A 15,407-nucleotide genomic window follows, 5' to 3' on the forward strand; every position below is an offset into this window, starting at 1 on the left:
AATAGGGCTTCTTTTTTTTTTAAATTCTTCTCGAGATATGCTAAAAGCAGGACGACATGACGAATTCCTCGCCTAGAATTAACTATGCATTATACGACACAATATCTTTTAAATAATATTTCATTAAGGATCTACGAGCACCAAGGCAATTGTGGATAAAAGGCTTAATTTTTTTTACATGTCGTTGGGCTAAGTCAAAATCAATTCTGAAAGTTTTACTGGAGCTGTCCGATTATTTAAATAAATAAATGACTTCAAAAGTAGGCATATTTAATACTGGTCTTATGGGAAAACGGTAGAAGGATGATATGTTTTCATAAATTTCTCCAAAACAAGTCGGTGGAAATTAAAAAAAAATTTTTTTAATTAAAGTTAAAACCTTAATAAATTTTTGAAAATAAAAACTCATTGTGCCCGATTAATTAAGGATGTATAAGCAAGGTAGTGGGGACACATATTTAAAAAAGTATGTATTTTCAATTTGGATGGTGAACTATGTTATAACTTGACAATATAAGACGAAAAGTAAGAATACAATTTTTCGATATCTAGAGTAATTTTCAAAATATCGAAAATTGAAAATTTTATTTAACCATTTAGCTTTCGATATTGCAAAAACCAAGGCAGGTATTGAAAAATTGTAGTCTCATTTTGCGTCTACATTCATGAAGTTATAACAAAATTCATCATCAAAGTTGAAAAAAAGGTATAAATATTTCCAACCACAAGTTTAAAGTTGCCTTGGCGCTCGTACTACTAGTAATGCGCTACTGAATTACTCGACTCTCCTCTACTTTTTTAATTTACATTAATTATTAAATACGATACATACCTTTTGGCATACCACATGGTGGAGGTGTTCTAGAATTATCTAGAAAATCGAGATCATATTTTCTAGCTGGTGGAAATGTTAATGCAACATGTGCATTTACATTATGTATTATAAAAAAACATAACCATATATTTATAATTAATATACGCCCTTTTGACCATCGGTAACAAAGTCCCATTTTATTGTTGTATGTTGTGAAAAGTCCACAGTTAAAAATCACCTATTTTGCGATTTCATTGAAGATTTTTCTAGGTCTGAAACAAAAATAAAAATTGAATTTAGCATTTTTACAATTATAATTAGCCTAAAATAATACATTTAATCTAGTGTTCGATTTCTAAGGTAAGATATCAGAAGTAATTCTAAATGATCACCGAAGAATTATCCCCATGACCAAAAATGATATATAGAACAGTATAAAATCACCATATAAATACACAGTCGGAGTCAAAATTTTAAACCCTGCATATATGTAATATATACATATCAAGGAATACTAAGTTTAGACCCAAGCAAGGAATACTAAGTCGTAAATATCGATGCTACGAACAACATTTTTTCGTAAACGTCATCCGTAAGGACAAAAATTAGGACAAAACTTTGGTGTCAATTTTCTTCAAAACCATAACAGATAGAGAGTTGAAAATTGGCAGCTTGCTTCTACTAGGAGTCTTTAAAATTACGAAAAACAAAAAAAAAGTCTAAAAAATGTTTTTTTCATTAGTTTACTTTTAGTTTAATCGAAAACAAAACCATATCGACAGCCAATATTCAGCCTTCACGCATTCTAATAAAATATTCTCAATTCAGTGCCGATGCTGTACAGTAATGATTCAAAATACATCAGACTCTATGGAAACTATTCCCTAATTATTAGTTTATATTCATTGATGGATTCTTTGTCAGGGAGGGATTTTATCCGTGGATATTTTTCATGCACATATTTTTTGCGAATATTTTATTTGTCAGTTTATAATCAAGTTATTTCTTTTTCCTAAATATCGTTATGCAAAGTAACATTTCTTCGTCTCACGAATAAGCTACTAGCTAGAAATTTATTTTAACGATTTATCGAAGATTGATTGTTTGACTGCATGAAAAATTTCATTATTAAATAAAATAAAACTGATGATTTAAGCCAAATGTCTAATGGATGGAAACTTATTTTGCAAGTTCCTGTATGAAGTGGCCCGAAACGTAAAGGTTAATTGATCCAGTATAAGATTTCTGATTCGCAGCATATTAAACTTCGTGTAGCAAACTTAAAATTTAAAATGCATTCTATTTTTTTCTGAATTTTATCTAAAATCTTTTGATTCGTACATCAATTTTCAAGAGTAATCAACCTTGAGTGTCTATCAAACAGTGAATTGGTAAAAAAAAAGTGTTACACTAATTTCAAACCAAACAATAGACTTTAATTACTGTCCAATATAATTACTTTATAGATATAAATACTGTATTCAAAATGTCCTTTAGATTTTATTTTATTCCCATTCATAAATAAAAGTATTGTAGGTATTGTAAAGAATAACATATGGTTTTATAAATTGTTTATTTTGTTTATTTCTTAATATAAACATACTTTACTGAAGAACAATAAAAATGTTCAATCAAATTAACAACATTTTATTTTCATTAATAGGATCGGTTTCTCTTACCCACAACTTCAAAGCTAAAAAAGTATCATCGAGGCAGTATGAATTAAAAGTGATATTGGGTTATACCAACTTTTCACCCCAAGCAATGAAAAGTGATATTATATTGGAAAGTGACTTTGTTTCTTTTTTTGTTATGCTTGCACGCAAAAACTACTATGGATTTGAATGAAACTTGACAATAAAGTAAGTAGTAGATACATAATTTTGATGAAGGAATATTTTTGATATATCTAATTAATCCATTCCCATCTATCCGTCAGTCTGCCTATTAGTCTGCCAATCAAAAATTTTTTTAAATTTTTATTTTATTTTTAGTACAGATATATTATAGTACATCTGTAGCTATACATTTGACGTATTGTGTAACATTAGTGCTGCGTATATAACAAGTACATTGAAATTTATGTAAATACAAATACTATTCACAAATCATATGATAATATATTAATTGTTATTTCAATTGAATTGTATTTATATGTATTTATATTTTGTTATAATCTTGTACAGCCCGTTATATATTTAAATAATAAAAAATCATATAAACATGCATATAATTTTTGCTCAGAGTGTCATTAGATGTGAAAACCAGATTGATATTGATAATTTTAATTCAAATATTATGAAATTTTCAAATTTTTATACTAAAAGTTCGAAAAATATAGCCATTGTTTATGCACATGGATTCTTTAAATACCTATTCATTTAATTAAAGACTAATACAATATTCATTGAAATAAAACAAAATAAAAATGTATTTATTATTTTGTAAAATAAAAAAATGTATCGGTAGCTTTTACTTTTTCAATCATATTTTCTACTTGCATTTTTTTTTTTTTTTTTTTTTTTGATTACATAAACTCAGTTATAAATATTTTCGTTTTTTATATTGCATATTTTTATATTTATTCATAAATAAACAAATAAAAAAAATTTACCACTTATGTATGTGTGGATAGGTAAGGAAATAAATGGTTGAGTGCTTATGCAAAAAAAAAAAAAAAAAAATCCATTTTATAAAATTGAATTATGTATATATTTCCTCTTTATGTGAACAAAAAATAAAACGATGATTGAACAAATAGAAAACATCTTAATTCTAAATCGCATATTATTCTGGTGGTTTATGTTTTAATGGTTCATAAAATTTAATGAATTCGTGTAGTTTAATGTTCGTTTCCATTAACGTTACTATAATCCTAATATAATCTATAATATAAAAATGAATCGCTGAATGTGTTGCTAAGCGCCAATCTCGAGAACAGCTGAACCGATTTCGCTAATTCTCTTTTTATAATATTCCTTGAAGTACAAGGATGGTTCTTACGTAGGGAAAAACTTAAAAAACAACAATATTTATTTATCTTTCCATACAGAAGATTCGTAATAACAATTAAAAATCAATTTGAACTTTAATACCTTACCATAAAGCTTAAGTGTTAGTAAAGGGGTTCCGGGAAAGCAATACAACTGAGTGACGTTAATATCGTATGAATATTAATGTCTATTTATCAATATTTATACTATTGTAACATTACTCAAAAACAAATTGTCTATGGTAAAATATAAATTGTCTGTGGTAAAACGTCTATTTAAAAGAAATCATTTCATGCCGGGTGAAAAAAAAGAATCGACAGTTAGCGGTACGAAGCTCGCCGGGTCAGCTAGTCCGTTTAATAATAATAATCCTTTACTTATTTCGTTTTAAAACATACAAAGGTAATTTCAAAATTATAAGTTAAGGAGAGTATAGTTAAAAAAAAAAAAAACAAAGAATCATTTTCCTAAGATTATTTAGGCTCAGTTAACTTATTTGTATCGCACCACACTTGATACATCGTCAAAGACCTTCCAAGGATACCCTGTACGACTGATATTAGTCAAAATTTATTAGATCCAGAGTATGCTTTTCCCTTTACTATAGTTTTTCTTTTTCTGGACAAAAATGCTAATGCAGATAAAACCGAAGAAAAATTTTGTGAACCATATATTTTTCTTACTTAAGAAATCGACAGCAAAGTCGGTGACACAAGGCAACCAAAAAGCTGATACTCCCATACGGCGAAAAGTAATATTTCGAAATTTTGCACACAGCCTTAAGGTAGTTTGCGAAATTTGGCAAACAACTTTATTTTTTTCTAAGCCTTAAGGATAGGCAGACTTTTTTAAACGAGGAGTTCACCTTAGTTTTACTTCCGCTTTGTAGAATTCTAAATTATTTTTCGTGCAATTCTAAAAATTCCTTTAAAGAACATTACCAATGTAATTGTGTACAAAACTTATTATTCTCAGTAGAAAAAGATCTTCTTATAACACTACAATGACACTTTATTTTTCTACTTGTGAAAATTAGAAAATATAATAGAAAATTCTAACAATATTAAGTCAGTGCAACTCACTACAGTATTTTTGAAAATTCAAAACTCTTAACAAGTGAATAAAGTTAAGAAAACATATTTGAAGTTAACTCACATTTGAAACATTTAATCAATTTACAATAAATAATTTAAAAACAAAACAAGTTATATTCAGAGAATTCTTTATACCTAACCAGTTATTTACGTAATCAGTGTAGTATGAATATTTTAATTCAACCAACAAACACTAAACTAAAAGATTCATTGATTTGATTACAAAAATAAAAATAAATAATTATTGTATTATCAAAATTACATAACAAATTTTATAAAACTATTCAAGAAAAAAAAAGAGTAGAAATGTACTAGGCTTATAGCATAGCCACAGAACAGCTATTTTTGTACCATGTATATATGAGATATACCAAGGTATATTAAGTTTAGTCCCAAGTTTGTAACGCTTAAAAATATTGATGCTACGCACAAAATTTTGGTATAGGTGTTCATAAAATCACCTAATTAGTCCATTTTCGGTTGTTCGCCGTCCGTCAACTAGATAACTCAAAAACAAAAAAAGATATCAAGCTGAAATTTTTACAGCGTACTCAGGACGTAAAAAGTGAGGTCAAGTTAGTTCGTAAATGAGCAACAAAGATCAATTGGGTCTTGTAAACCGTTAGTTGATACATTTTTTCGTAAATATCACTGTTTACACGTGAGGGCGCAAATTAGGCGTAAATTGTATAGTATGTATTATATGGGAATATCATTTATATTAGTTATGTATCTGTGACATGTATGTATGTGTAATATGATAGAGTGTTCAACCCTGCCTATACATGGTATTTTAACAATTAACTCAGTCAATTGTTTGTTTTCACTTGTTATTTATATGTATGGTATGCATATTCTATGTCAAATATTTTAAATTCTATTCCCACATTTTTTGTAAGTTTTCAAACAACAAATCACCACGCCTGTAATAATTTAAAATATAAGATAATAAAAAATAAAATAAAAAACTTTCAATTCTTTTCTGTAAAAATTGTATCATTAGCTAATTATGAGTATCACAAATGTGTATACCGCATCTGGATAGGTAACAGACTTTTTTATTATTTAATTGATTGTATTGAATAATAACACACCTAACAATATAAGATTGGTCTAGTCAAAATAAGATTCTAAAGCTCATGCTCAATGAAAATATAGTTGTACTAGCAAATACCCGCTCGCTTTGCTGGGCAATTTCTCCTTTTTAAAATAAAGACTATCACGTTACAGCTCTCACTTATCCTCCCTTTTGTTCACAATTTTAATTTTTCAAACTTTTTTGAACATGAAGTTTTGCCCGTGATACTCGCTGACATTGTAATTTTCTATAGGTCCAATCATTAAATTAACCAGATTTTTATACTTTTTGGATGAAAATTACTCAATCCACTGAGTTTCACTTTTGTACTGTACTTTTGTGATTTCAAAACAAAAAATTTTGTTCCGATTTTCTCGATTTTTTCGTACGTAAAAAGTACAAAAATCGGGTGCATTTGTTGACTGGTCAAATAGTTTTTGAGATACGGACTAAAATCGATCAAAATATTGCGATATCTCAGAAACTCTGCATCCAATCATTAAATTAACCTGACTTTTATACTTTTTATTCAAAATTACCCCATCCACCGCGTTTCATCAAATTCCAAAAGATAATTTATTTTTGTGTTTTTCTCGATTTTTTGAGTCCACTATTAAGAGCATTGGTTCTCTGATTTCAGGTCCAATCGTTGTAAACGATCTAAATATTAGGTTTGACGTCTGTGTAAAGTGTATAAAGAATCTATGAATGATCAAAAACTTTATAACAACAAATGATCTGTCAAAGTGAAACCATTTATATATATATATATATATATATATATATATATATATATATATATATACATTCAAAATAACACATTTTTCAAATAATTGTTTAAACAAAAGATTCATTATAAAATTGTTATTAAAAGTAACCAAAACAAAAGAGAAAATAATTCGCACGGGTGAGAGATAATGATTACTTTGTACATATGTGTAGATAATATGTATAAACGATAGAGAATATTAGACTAGGTAGTATAGTTGAAAACCCAGTTATAATGGAAGAGCCATGCCAAAAAAAATTCGTTGAATTTACTAAAGATAATCATTTGAGGTTTGATTATGGTAGTTGTGTACACACACATACTGTGGCCAGTCAAGTGAACGATAAAACCGCGGTCAGATATATGCTATCGAAACGATTAAGTTCTACATGGTACTAAAATGAATTTACTAAAGCGGAAAATTGTTATACAGCTTGTATACTTATTACATATAGATAACAGTTATGACAGTCAGTCAGTTAAACGTTAGAACAGGTCAGTCAGCCCTTATTTATTAACAATAAATAAATAAGATTGATTCATATATGATTTCCGTGGTATTTAAATGAATTTATTAAAGCTAAAAATTGTTAAACAGCTTGTATATTGTATATAGATAACAGTTATGACAGTCAGTTAATTAAACGTTATTTATTGAATCTTATTTATTTATTAAAGAAATTATTATCTACCTTTTTGTTCAGCTAGTTACAAAAGCGTGTTTTTTAGTTTTTTTTTAACTATTTTTAATTTTTAAGACTACTATTTATTTATCAAAAATTCAGTATAAATATGGTGGGAGCGCAAGTAAATGTATATATTTTAAGATATGGAAATCGTTAATCCTGAAAATCCTTATCAGGATAATCAAACAAATTATATTAAATTATTGTATCGTCATTGGTCCTTGATAAGTATGCCAAATTTCGAGTTAATCCGACCTTTTGAAGAGTTAAATGTGTTTTTATGACTTAATTTAAAATTAGTATAGATACCTATAGATTCCAGTAATTCGTCCAAAACACCGAAATATACAGATTACCTATGTCAGTCCTATGCGATTTTAAGAAAATATGATTTTTAAATTTTATACAGCAAAAAGTTTTGTCACAGCTTCGAAAAATAGACTTGTTTTTACAAAATTATTTAAGCATAATAAATAACTGTGCTATTTTAACGAAATACTTTGTGATAATTATACAAAATTTTCGGATAAAATCTACGAATTTCGATTTATGGAGATCATTGGATTTAAAACTTCAATGTCATTATTTCTTAAGGTTTTGTACCTAGAGATTTTCAATCGTTTCTTATAAGAAGAAAATTTATCAAATTCAAGTTGTTGTTTGTGTTTATTTTATATTGTCATCCCTGGTTCTCAGGGATGACCTAATAAGAAATTCACAAGAGACAAAATACCCTATCCTAAACCCAGATTGGCGTAAAAAAATTAATGTGAATTCTCTAATACAGCAGCCAGATCGCCTAAGTTGTAAAGAGAATAAAATATTATTTATACTTTTTTTAACATATTTGTATTAATTGGTTTGTTACATCTTAGATGTAAAGCTAGTGGATATTGTTTGGACCTATTTGCAAAAGGTCAAAAATTTGTGTAGATAATGTAACAAGACTGAGCAATGGTTGATTATCTTCTTATTACAATATGAAATAAGAATTATTCGAATAAGATATTCATCAAGTTAAAGCTTTCAACGCATTAATAATTTTCCGGGCCTATATCATAAAAATGACAGCTATCTCAATTAACCCTTTTTAACCAACTTCAAACAAAAAAGGAGGAGGTTATCAATCCGACTGTATTTTTTTGTGTGTGTTATCTCAGAGCTTTTGACTGGGTGAACCAATTTTGATGATTCTTTATTTATTTGAAAGCTGGTGCTGCCCGTGTGGTCCCACTTTATTTTAGTCCAGCTCTGACAACGGCTTCGGTGAGAAAACTATAAAAGTCTTAAATTTGCATTAAGTATGCACGACAAGAGGACGAATAACTCAATATCACGCCAACCAATTTCGATGATTCTTTTTTAAGTTTTAATTAGCTAGTGTACTTCAGATTCACTAAAAATCACAAAATAAAAAAAAAAACTTTTAACAAAGAAAACCAACTTTTCTAAAACAAATTAATATGCACTAAAAAGTAAAAAAATAGCCATAATATAATTGTAGTTAAAATTATTGTTATTTTTGGAGTCGGTGCAAGCTAATGTAGCAAGCTGTTCTGTCGGATTTGTTTCCTTGGCTGACATCGAATCCAAAAATAACAATAATTTTAACTACATTATACTATCGTTATTTTTTTACTTTTTGTATATTAAAAAGTAAAAAAATAACGATAATATAATGTTGTTAAAATTATTGTTATTTTTGGAGGATTAATTTGTTTTGGAAAAGTTTTTCTTTTGAAGTTTTTTTATTAGTAGGACTAATTGCAAATAAGTCCAAAAATAATGTACGCTACTTTTATACCTACATTCAACTTAATTATATTATGTATTTATATGAAACAATTTTTTATACACTTTCTTTGGAATATAACAATTTAAATTCCTTTTTTTTTTAATAAAATTACAATAACCATAGTAATTTATTTTATGTATTGTCTGAAAGTGTACTACAACAAACTACGAGTTATATAATTGATACTGTTGTTCAAAAATTTAATGTTTTATGATTTTTAAATGAATTATAATTATTTAGCGGTTCATATTTTTTAATAAAAATCACTTTTTGAATTGTATTTATTCATTTTGTTCTTTTAAATAGTACCGTGAAATTATAATTTGGCGCATATGTAATACTAAACAATTTTGGTATTTATAATTGCATTTTTTTTTCTTCTAAATTTCACTAATTAGTAAATGTCGTACAATTTGTTTAATCATAGTTGAATTCTTTTTAATTGTGCCAAATTAAATGCTCAAATTAAAATCATCTATATTTTAACAGATTAAATAGTGCAGTTATTTTTACGGCTATTATTTTTAAAATATTAAACGATTATCGTAAATGGATTATTTTAATTTATTATATAACATTTGTAGCAACATTTAAAAACGTCAATAATGCAATATTATACAATAGTATATATTAGATATCTGTATAAATTAGGAAAAATTTGAAAATATAGTTTCGTTGGCTGTTACTGGTCTTTTCAGCAAATGTTGAATAAAGCCGAAAAGTGTTGTGAAAATTTGATCAACATGTACTAGTCAAAGTTAATTATAGCTAGTTAAAGTATACTCTCCCTATCTTGAGATAGTAAAAGTTGACTTTCTGTAAGGAAACGGTCTACCAGCTAATAAAAAAAAATTTGAAAAGCAAAACCTTTATTAAGTGTTCTTCAAAGAGTTTAATAAAAATTACTATACGTAGTTCTAATGCCTAGACATAGGAAAGTTTAAAAAGAAAAAAAAATACTAAAAATTACTATATAATAAAAAAAAAAAGGTGAAGCTATACGAACACTATCGTGTGTTTAGCGTGAGTCTCATGTTAACATAATTTCGATTAGATGATTAGCGTGATCAGAAATTATGTAAGTTTTCCGCAAATTTTCTAAGGATCATTGAATGAACGAAATCACAGAGTTAACCATAAAGCCAAAAAATCCCGCAAACTCGAGCTGGACCTTATTAAAGCTATGACCAACACGTTAATCAATGAATGGACGCAATCTCAGAGAAAAACTCTTCATTTTCCTCAAAAAACTTAGATAATATTCTGTTCACGGTAATTAGCCACTCCAAATTATCTTAACGTGAAACTCACGCTATTCACACAGTAGTTTCCGTATATCCTTACCGTAAAAAAAAAACTAATAAACTAATGTATATATATAGAAATGTATACTATAATTTGTTACAACAGGGAATCAGACATAATTATTACAATTCAACTAAATTAATTTACGAGTAAAGGACAGATATCGATAAGGCCCCATTTCCACCCCAGAATAATGAAAAAAACCAAATCATACGATTTAATGTTTTCTTATTGGTCTAAGAGATCTTCGCCCATTTGATAAGATGAGATGAGACTTTTTTTCATTTCTGATATTAATTTCGATTAGCTAACAGATTAGTGAAGTTACCTCATCAAGTATGAGCAGATAAATCAATATAAGTAACTACACTGATCTGTTAGCCAATTGAAATTGGTATCAGAAGAAAGATAATTTTATAACGAAAATATTGGTATAGGCTTGCCTAAAAAAACCGTTCATTAAAAAATTTAATTAAAATTAATTATATTCAAAATAGCCATGAAAATTTTTCGATAGAAAAAAGATGATAAACATGTTTAAAATCAATAAAATTTCATAAAAATATGTCTCAACTGGTTATCAAATGGCTGAAAATCGACCTTATAGTGTCTCCTATACTATATAAGTATATTCTGAAAGAAAACTTTGTGCCCTAATGTAAGAATATATTTTTAGAGAAAAGAAACTACAATTAATATTACTGGTAAGACGCCAAATTTTAGCTTCCCTGTAATTTTTGCTGAAAATGTTACATTTTCAATAATATTATGTATAACATATAATATTTAATTTTCAAAATTATTCTCAACGTTGCGTTGGTTTAAAGTGTGTTTACTTATTTTGAATCAACTTTTACTGATGTTTTTAGTTTTCCAAGGAAGAGTCAATTCTTACTAACAATCAACTTTTCCTATAACATATACAGTCTTTTCATAAACAGTCAGTATTTATTAACATAATATAGTTTAATATATTTTGTATACTTTATAGTAAGATGTTAATACAATGTATTGTTCAAATTTTCATAGAATATTATTTTTGATGTGTATTATAGTAGTGATTTAAATTTGTGGCCGATTTAATGGTTGACTGATTGTATAAAAATAAAATATATTGTAGAGTTGTAATACACATTATTACATTACATTTCAGTAAAATAAAAAATATACAGAATTCATCTTCACATCATAAATATTTTAATGATTTCACGTTCGTAAAGTACATTCACTTTAATGTACGAAATATTAAAGTGTCTATCCTACCTATCTATACAGTACTACTATACGGAAAAGATATATTCATATTCATACATGTTCTTTAAAAATAGATTTTATCGATACCATTATATACAGATATGTAAATTAACTCTTGTATGTATTAAAAATATGTGTTCAATTCCATAAATGTACTACATTATTTAACAGAGAGGGAAGGGGAAGTTGTAGTTTATTTACTTTAGAGAGTCTGAAAAAGTGTATGATTTCTTAAATCGAGCGATTTTAGTTAATTTTATAAATAAATACATACCAAAATTGTTAACTAAGTATCTACACAGGGCCTGAAAAAATTTGATAGCATTAACGAAAATTTTCAATTGAAAAAGTAGTGGTACTGTTTTTACTTCAAACTTCTTGATTCTACCATATTAAACAATAACTCAACTTAACATTAATTTATTGTTAAAAGACAAAAACTGTACCTATTACCTATTTTTGGCAATAGGGGTAATGACACTGATCGAAAATTCACGTAAAATTGTGTGTAAAAAATGGTAACATTTAAAATACCTAGAATTACATTCTATTGATTCCTATAACTTACTAGGCCAATCAAATGCAGCAAAACGATATTGAGTTAGAAAAGTAAATTCTAGTAGGTTGAAAGTACATTGATAAGGTCGAGTATTTATAGGTTAAATATTGATATCCTTGGTAGTGCATCCAAATACAAGTTGCAGAAAAAAATTGCGGATCCTCTATCGATCGAAAAACATAAGAAAATCGAATTTTATAATCTAGCGGTTGATCTATCGTTTATATCGCAAAAAGAAGAGCAAAATATTTTGTATTGTGTAAAAACCTACAAAATGGCATTATGAGCGTCAAAGTTCGTGAATTACTTTTCGCGCATATCTAGCAAAACCATTAAAATATGACATTTTTTAATTTTGCAATTTACTTAGTAATAATTAATTTATAGGGTAATCAATCTCAGAAATTATACACCTTGATATCCTAAATTAGTTCTTTCTTTAGATTTTCGCAAAAATTTACTAACGGACTTTGATGCTAATAATGCCATTTTTCGGATGCCATTTGTAGGTTTTTACAAAATAAAAAAACTTTTGCTCTTAACTTTTTACGATACATATTTTTTGCGATAGATCCGCCGTTAGATTAGAAAAACCTATTTTCTCATACTTTTCGATCGAAAGATGATCCGTCATTTTGTTTCTAGAACTTTATGTTTCTTTTACTTTGTTAGATTTGCTTCATTTAATTAGTCTAAATCTGTAGTAACTGTAAGTAATAACGATAACTGCATGGCTGCAAATAACAATCTGAACATATTTTAGCCACTACACACACAACCACTTATTTAAGTTTACGCATATTATCCTATTAACTATATAGAAATATACATTACTGTATCAGTATATGTTATAAAGCTGCTTTCATAGAGTTATAACTTTTCGAAACCTTTTTCAAACTCAATAAATTTTTACATATAAAAATAATATGTCTGTGTCTAAGGATGTAGTCCTCGGGCAATTTATGTGCCTATATCTCCTTGAAAAACTTTCTAAAGAATTTTAATTGACTCTTTATGACAATTCAAAATGAATTATCGTATGATTGAAGTTGTTATTTTAAAACGTATTTACTCTGAAAGATTCATATTTTACAGTTTTAAACTAAACAAAGTTTAATTTCATTTCAATTATACGACCGTGGGTAATGTCATGTCATTTAAAAATTAAACACAATAATTTTTTTATTTAATTTTTAACTATTTTATTGTATTTGTCATTACTTATATAAAAAAAAAAAAAAAGAATAACCGTTTCATTTTTAATGTAAACTGAATAAATACTCTAACAAACTCATTGAAATGAAATGCATTGTGAAACGAACTTGTACATAGGTAATCTTATGTGAGATTATTTATTTTGATAAGAAAACAACTGTTAACCAAACTATGTTGTCATTATTTGTCAAGAGGTGAATAATCTTGTAGAAAATTTAATTAAAATAATATCGTGTACTCTATCCGCCCAATGAGTATGGTGTTTTTTCAAAACTCCATGTATTTATATTTTTACAAAGTACTAAACAAGAATAATAAAGTTTTTTCACCGGGATTATCTTTATTCGGATGCAAGGAATGACCTGCGAAAATTATGTGCGCAAAAAAGGTTATTCTATCAAAGGTTGCGAAAATAGGTTTTTTATTAGCTATATCTTAAACTATAAAGTTTATGGAAGTTTTAACTACTATGAAATTTATTTGTGTGTTAATTTTACAAAAAAGATTCTGGTCAAAATATCCATAAAAGCATATTTGGCTGAAAAAATATCATAAAATAATAAAATATTTAAAATGAAATACTTTTAATTCAATAAAAAAATTTTTAACAAAAAGAAAATCGACTTCAAAAGAAAAATCAAAATAATTTTAACTACATTATATTATCGTTATTTTTTTACTTTTTAGTTCATCTTAATTTGTTTTGGAATAGTTTTTCTTTTGAAGTCGGTTTTCTTTTTGTTTTTTTTTTTTATTTTGTGATTTTTAGTGAATCTGAAGTACACTTATTTGTCACTAAGCAAAGAACCATCGAAATCGGTTGGCGTGGAGTTATTCGTCCTCTTGTCGTGCATACTTAATGCAAATTTAAAACTTTTATGGTTTTCTCATGGGTCATGCCGTTGTCAGAACTAGAGAAGAACTATAAAGAATCATCAAAATCGGTTCACCCAGTCGAAAGTTCTGAGGTAACACAAAAAAAGAGAGCGTAAATTATGCGTAAATTGTATAGTATGTATGATATGGGAATATCAGTTATATATGTGTGACATGTATGGATGTGTAATGTGACAAAGTAATCAACACTGTCTATACATGGTATTTCAACAATTAACTCATTCAATTGTTTGTTTTCACTTGTTCTTCCAATATTAAAGTACTATAAACAAAAAAACTTAAATCATAAGAGATAATGCAATGGTGTCAGAATGCAAAACAATTAAAAAAATTTACATCTCCGCCCACATTTAGAAATATATTTGCATAACATTTTCTCGAGTTGGTGTTTTGTTCAATTTCAATGTTTATACATTTTTTTTAACATTATATGCAAATTCTGATTCCATTGATAAAATAAATCTATAATGTATATGTAAATTCCATTAATGAATAAAGATGGTATATTTAACAATTAATTATTCCATACCAATAGAGCTAAATACACAAAGACTAAGTAGCATAATATTAAGCACTTTGGAAGAGGAAAGGGTATTGAATAGTGTTAAAGCAAGTGAAAACAAACAATTGACTGAGTTAATTGTTAAAATACCATGTATAGAAAGTGTTGATTACTTTGTCTCATTACTCATACATACATGTCACACATACATAACTGATAATCCCATATTAATACATACTATAAAATTTTCATCTAATGTGTGCCCTCGTGAGTAAACAGTGATGTTTATAAACAAATGTTTGAAACAAAACTTGTTGATTTTTTGATAAGGAACATTTTTTACGTTTAAACTTTTGTTCTGCTTCTAACGGTTTACAAGATGGGTCCTACACAGACCCAATTGACCTATGTTGCTCTTTTACGAACTCGTCCTCACTTTTTACATC

At 27.1% G+C, this 15,407-nt stretch overlaps 1 protein-coding gene across 2 annotated transcripts in view; it reads right to left on the reverse strand.

The window, feature by feature from the left end:
* The window catches only part of LOC123297479, an 85,383-nt gene that overhangs the window by 33,808 nt on the left and 36,168 nt on the right, over positions 1–15,407 (reverse strand). For both annotated transcript variants that reach the window (XM_044879151.1, XM_044879152.1), the window contains exon 3: positions 833–1,086. In XM_044879151.1, coding sequence (XP_044735086.1) covers positions 833–1,010 — 178 coding nt within the window. In that variant the 5' untranslated portion in view covers positions 1,011–1,086. The remainder of the gene's footprint in view (positions 1–832; positions 1,087–15,407) is intronic.

The sequence above is a fragment of the Chrysoperla carnea genome, chromosome 4 (assembly GCF_905475395.1).
Source record: "Chrysoperla carnea chromosome 4, inChrCarn1.1, whole genome shotgun sequence".
NCBI lineage: Eukaryota > Metazoa > Arthropoda > Insecta > Neuroptera > Chrysopidae > Chrysoperla > Chrysoperla carnea.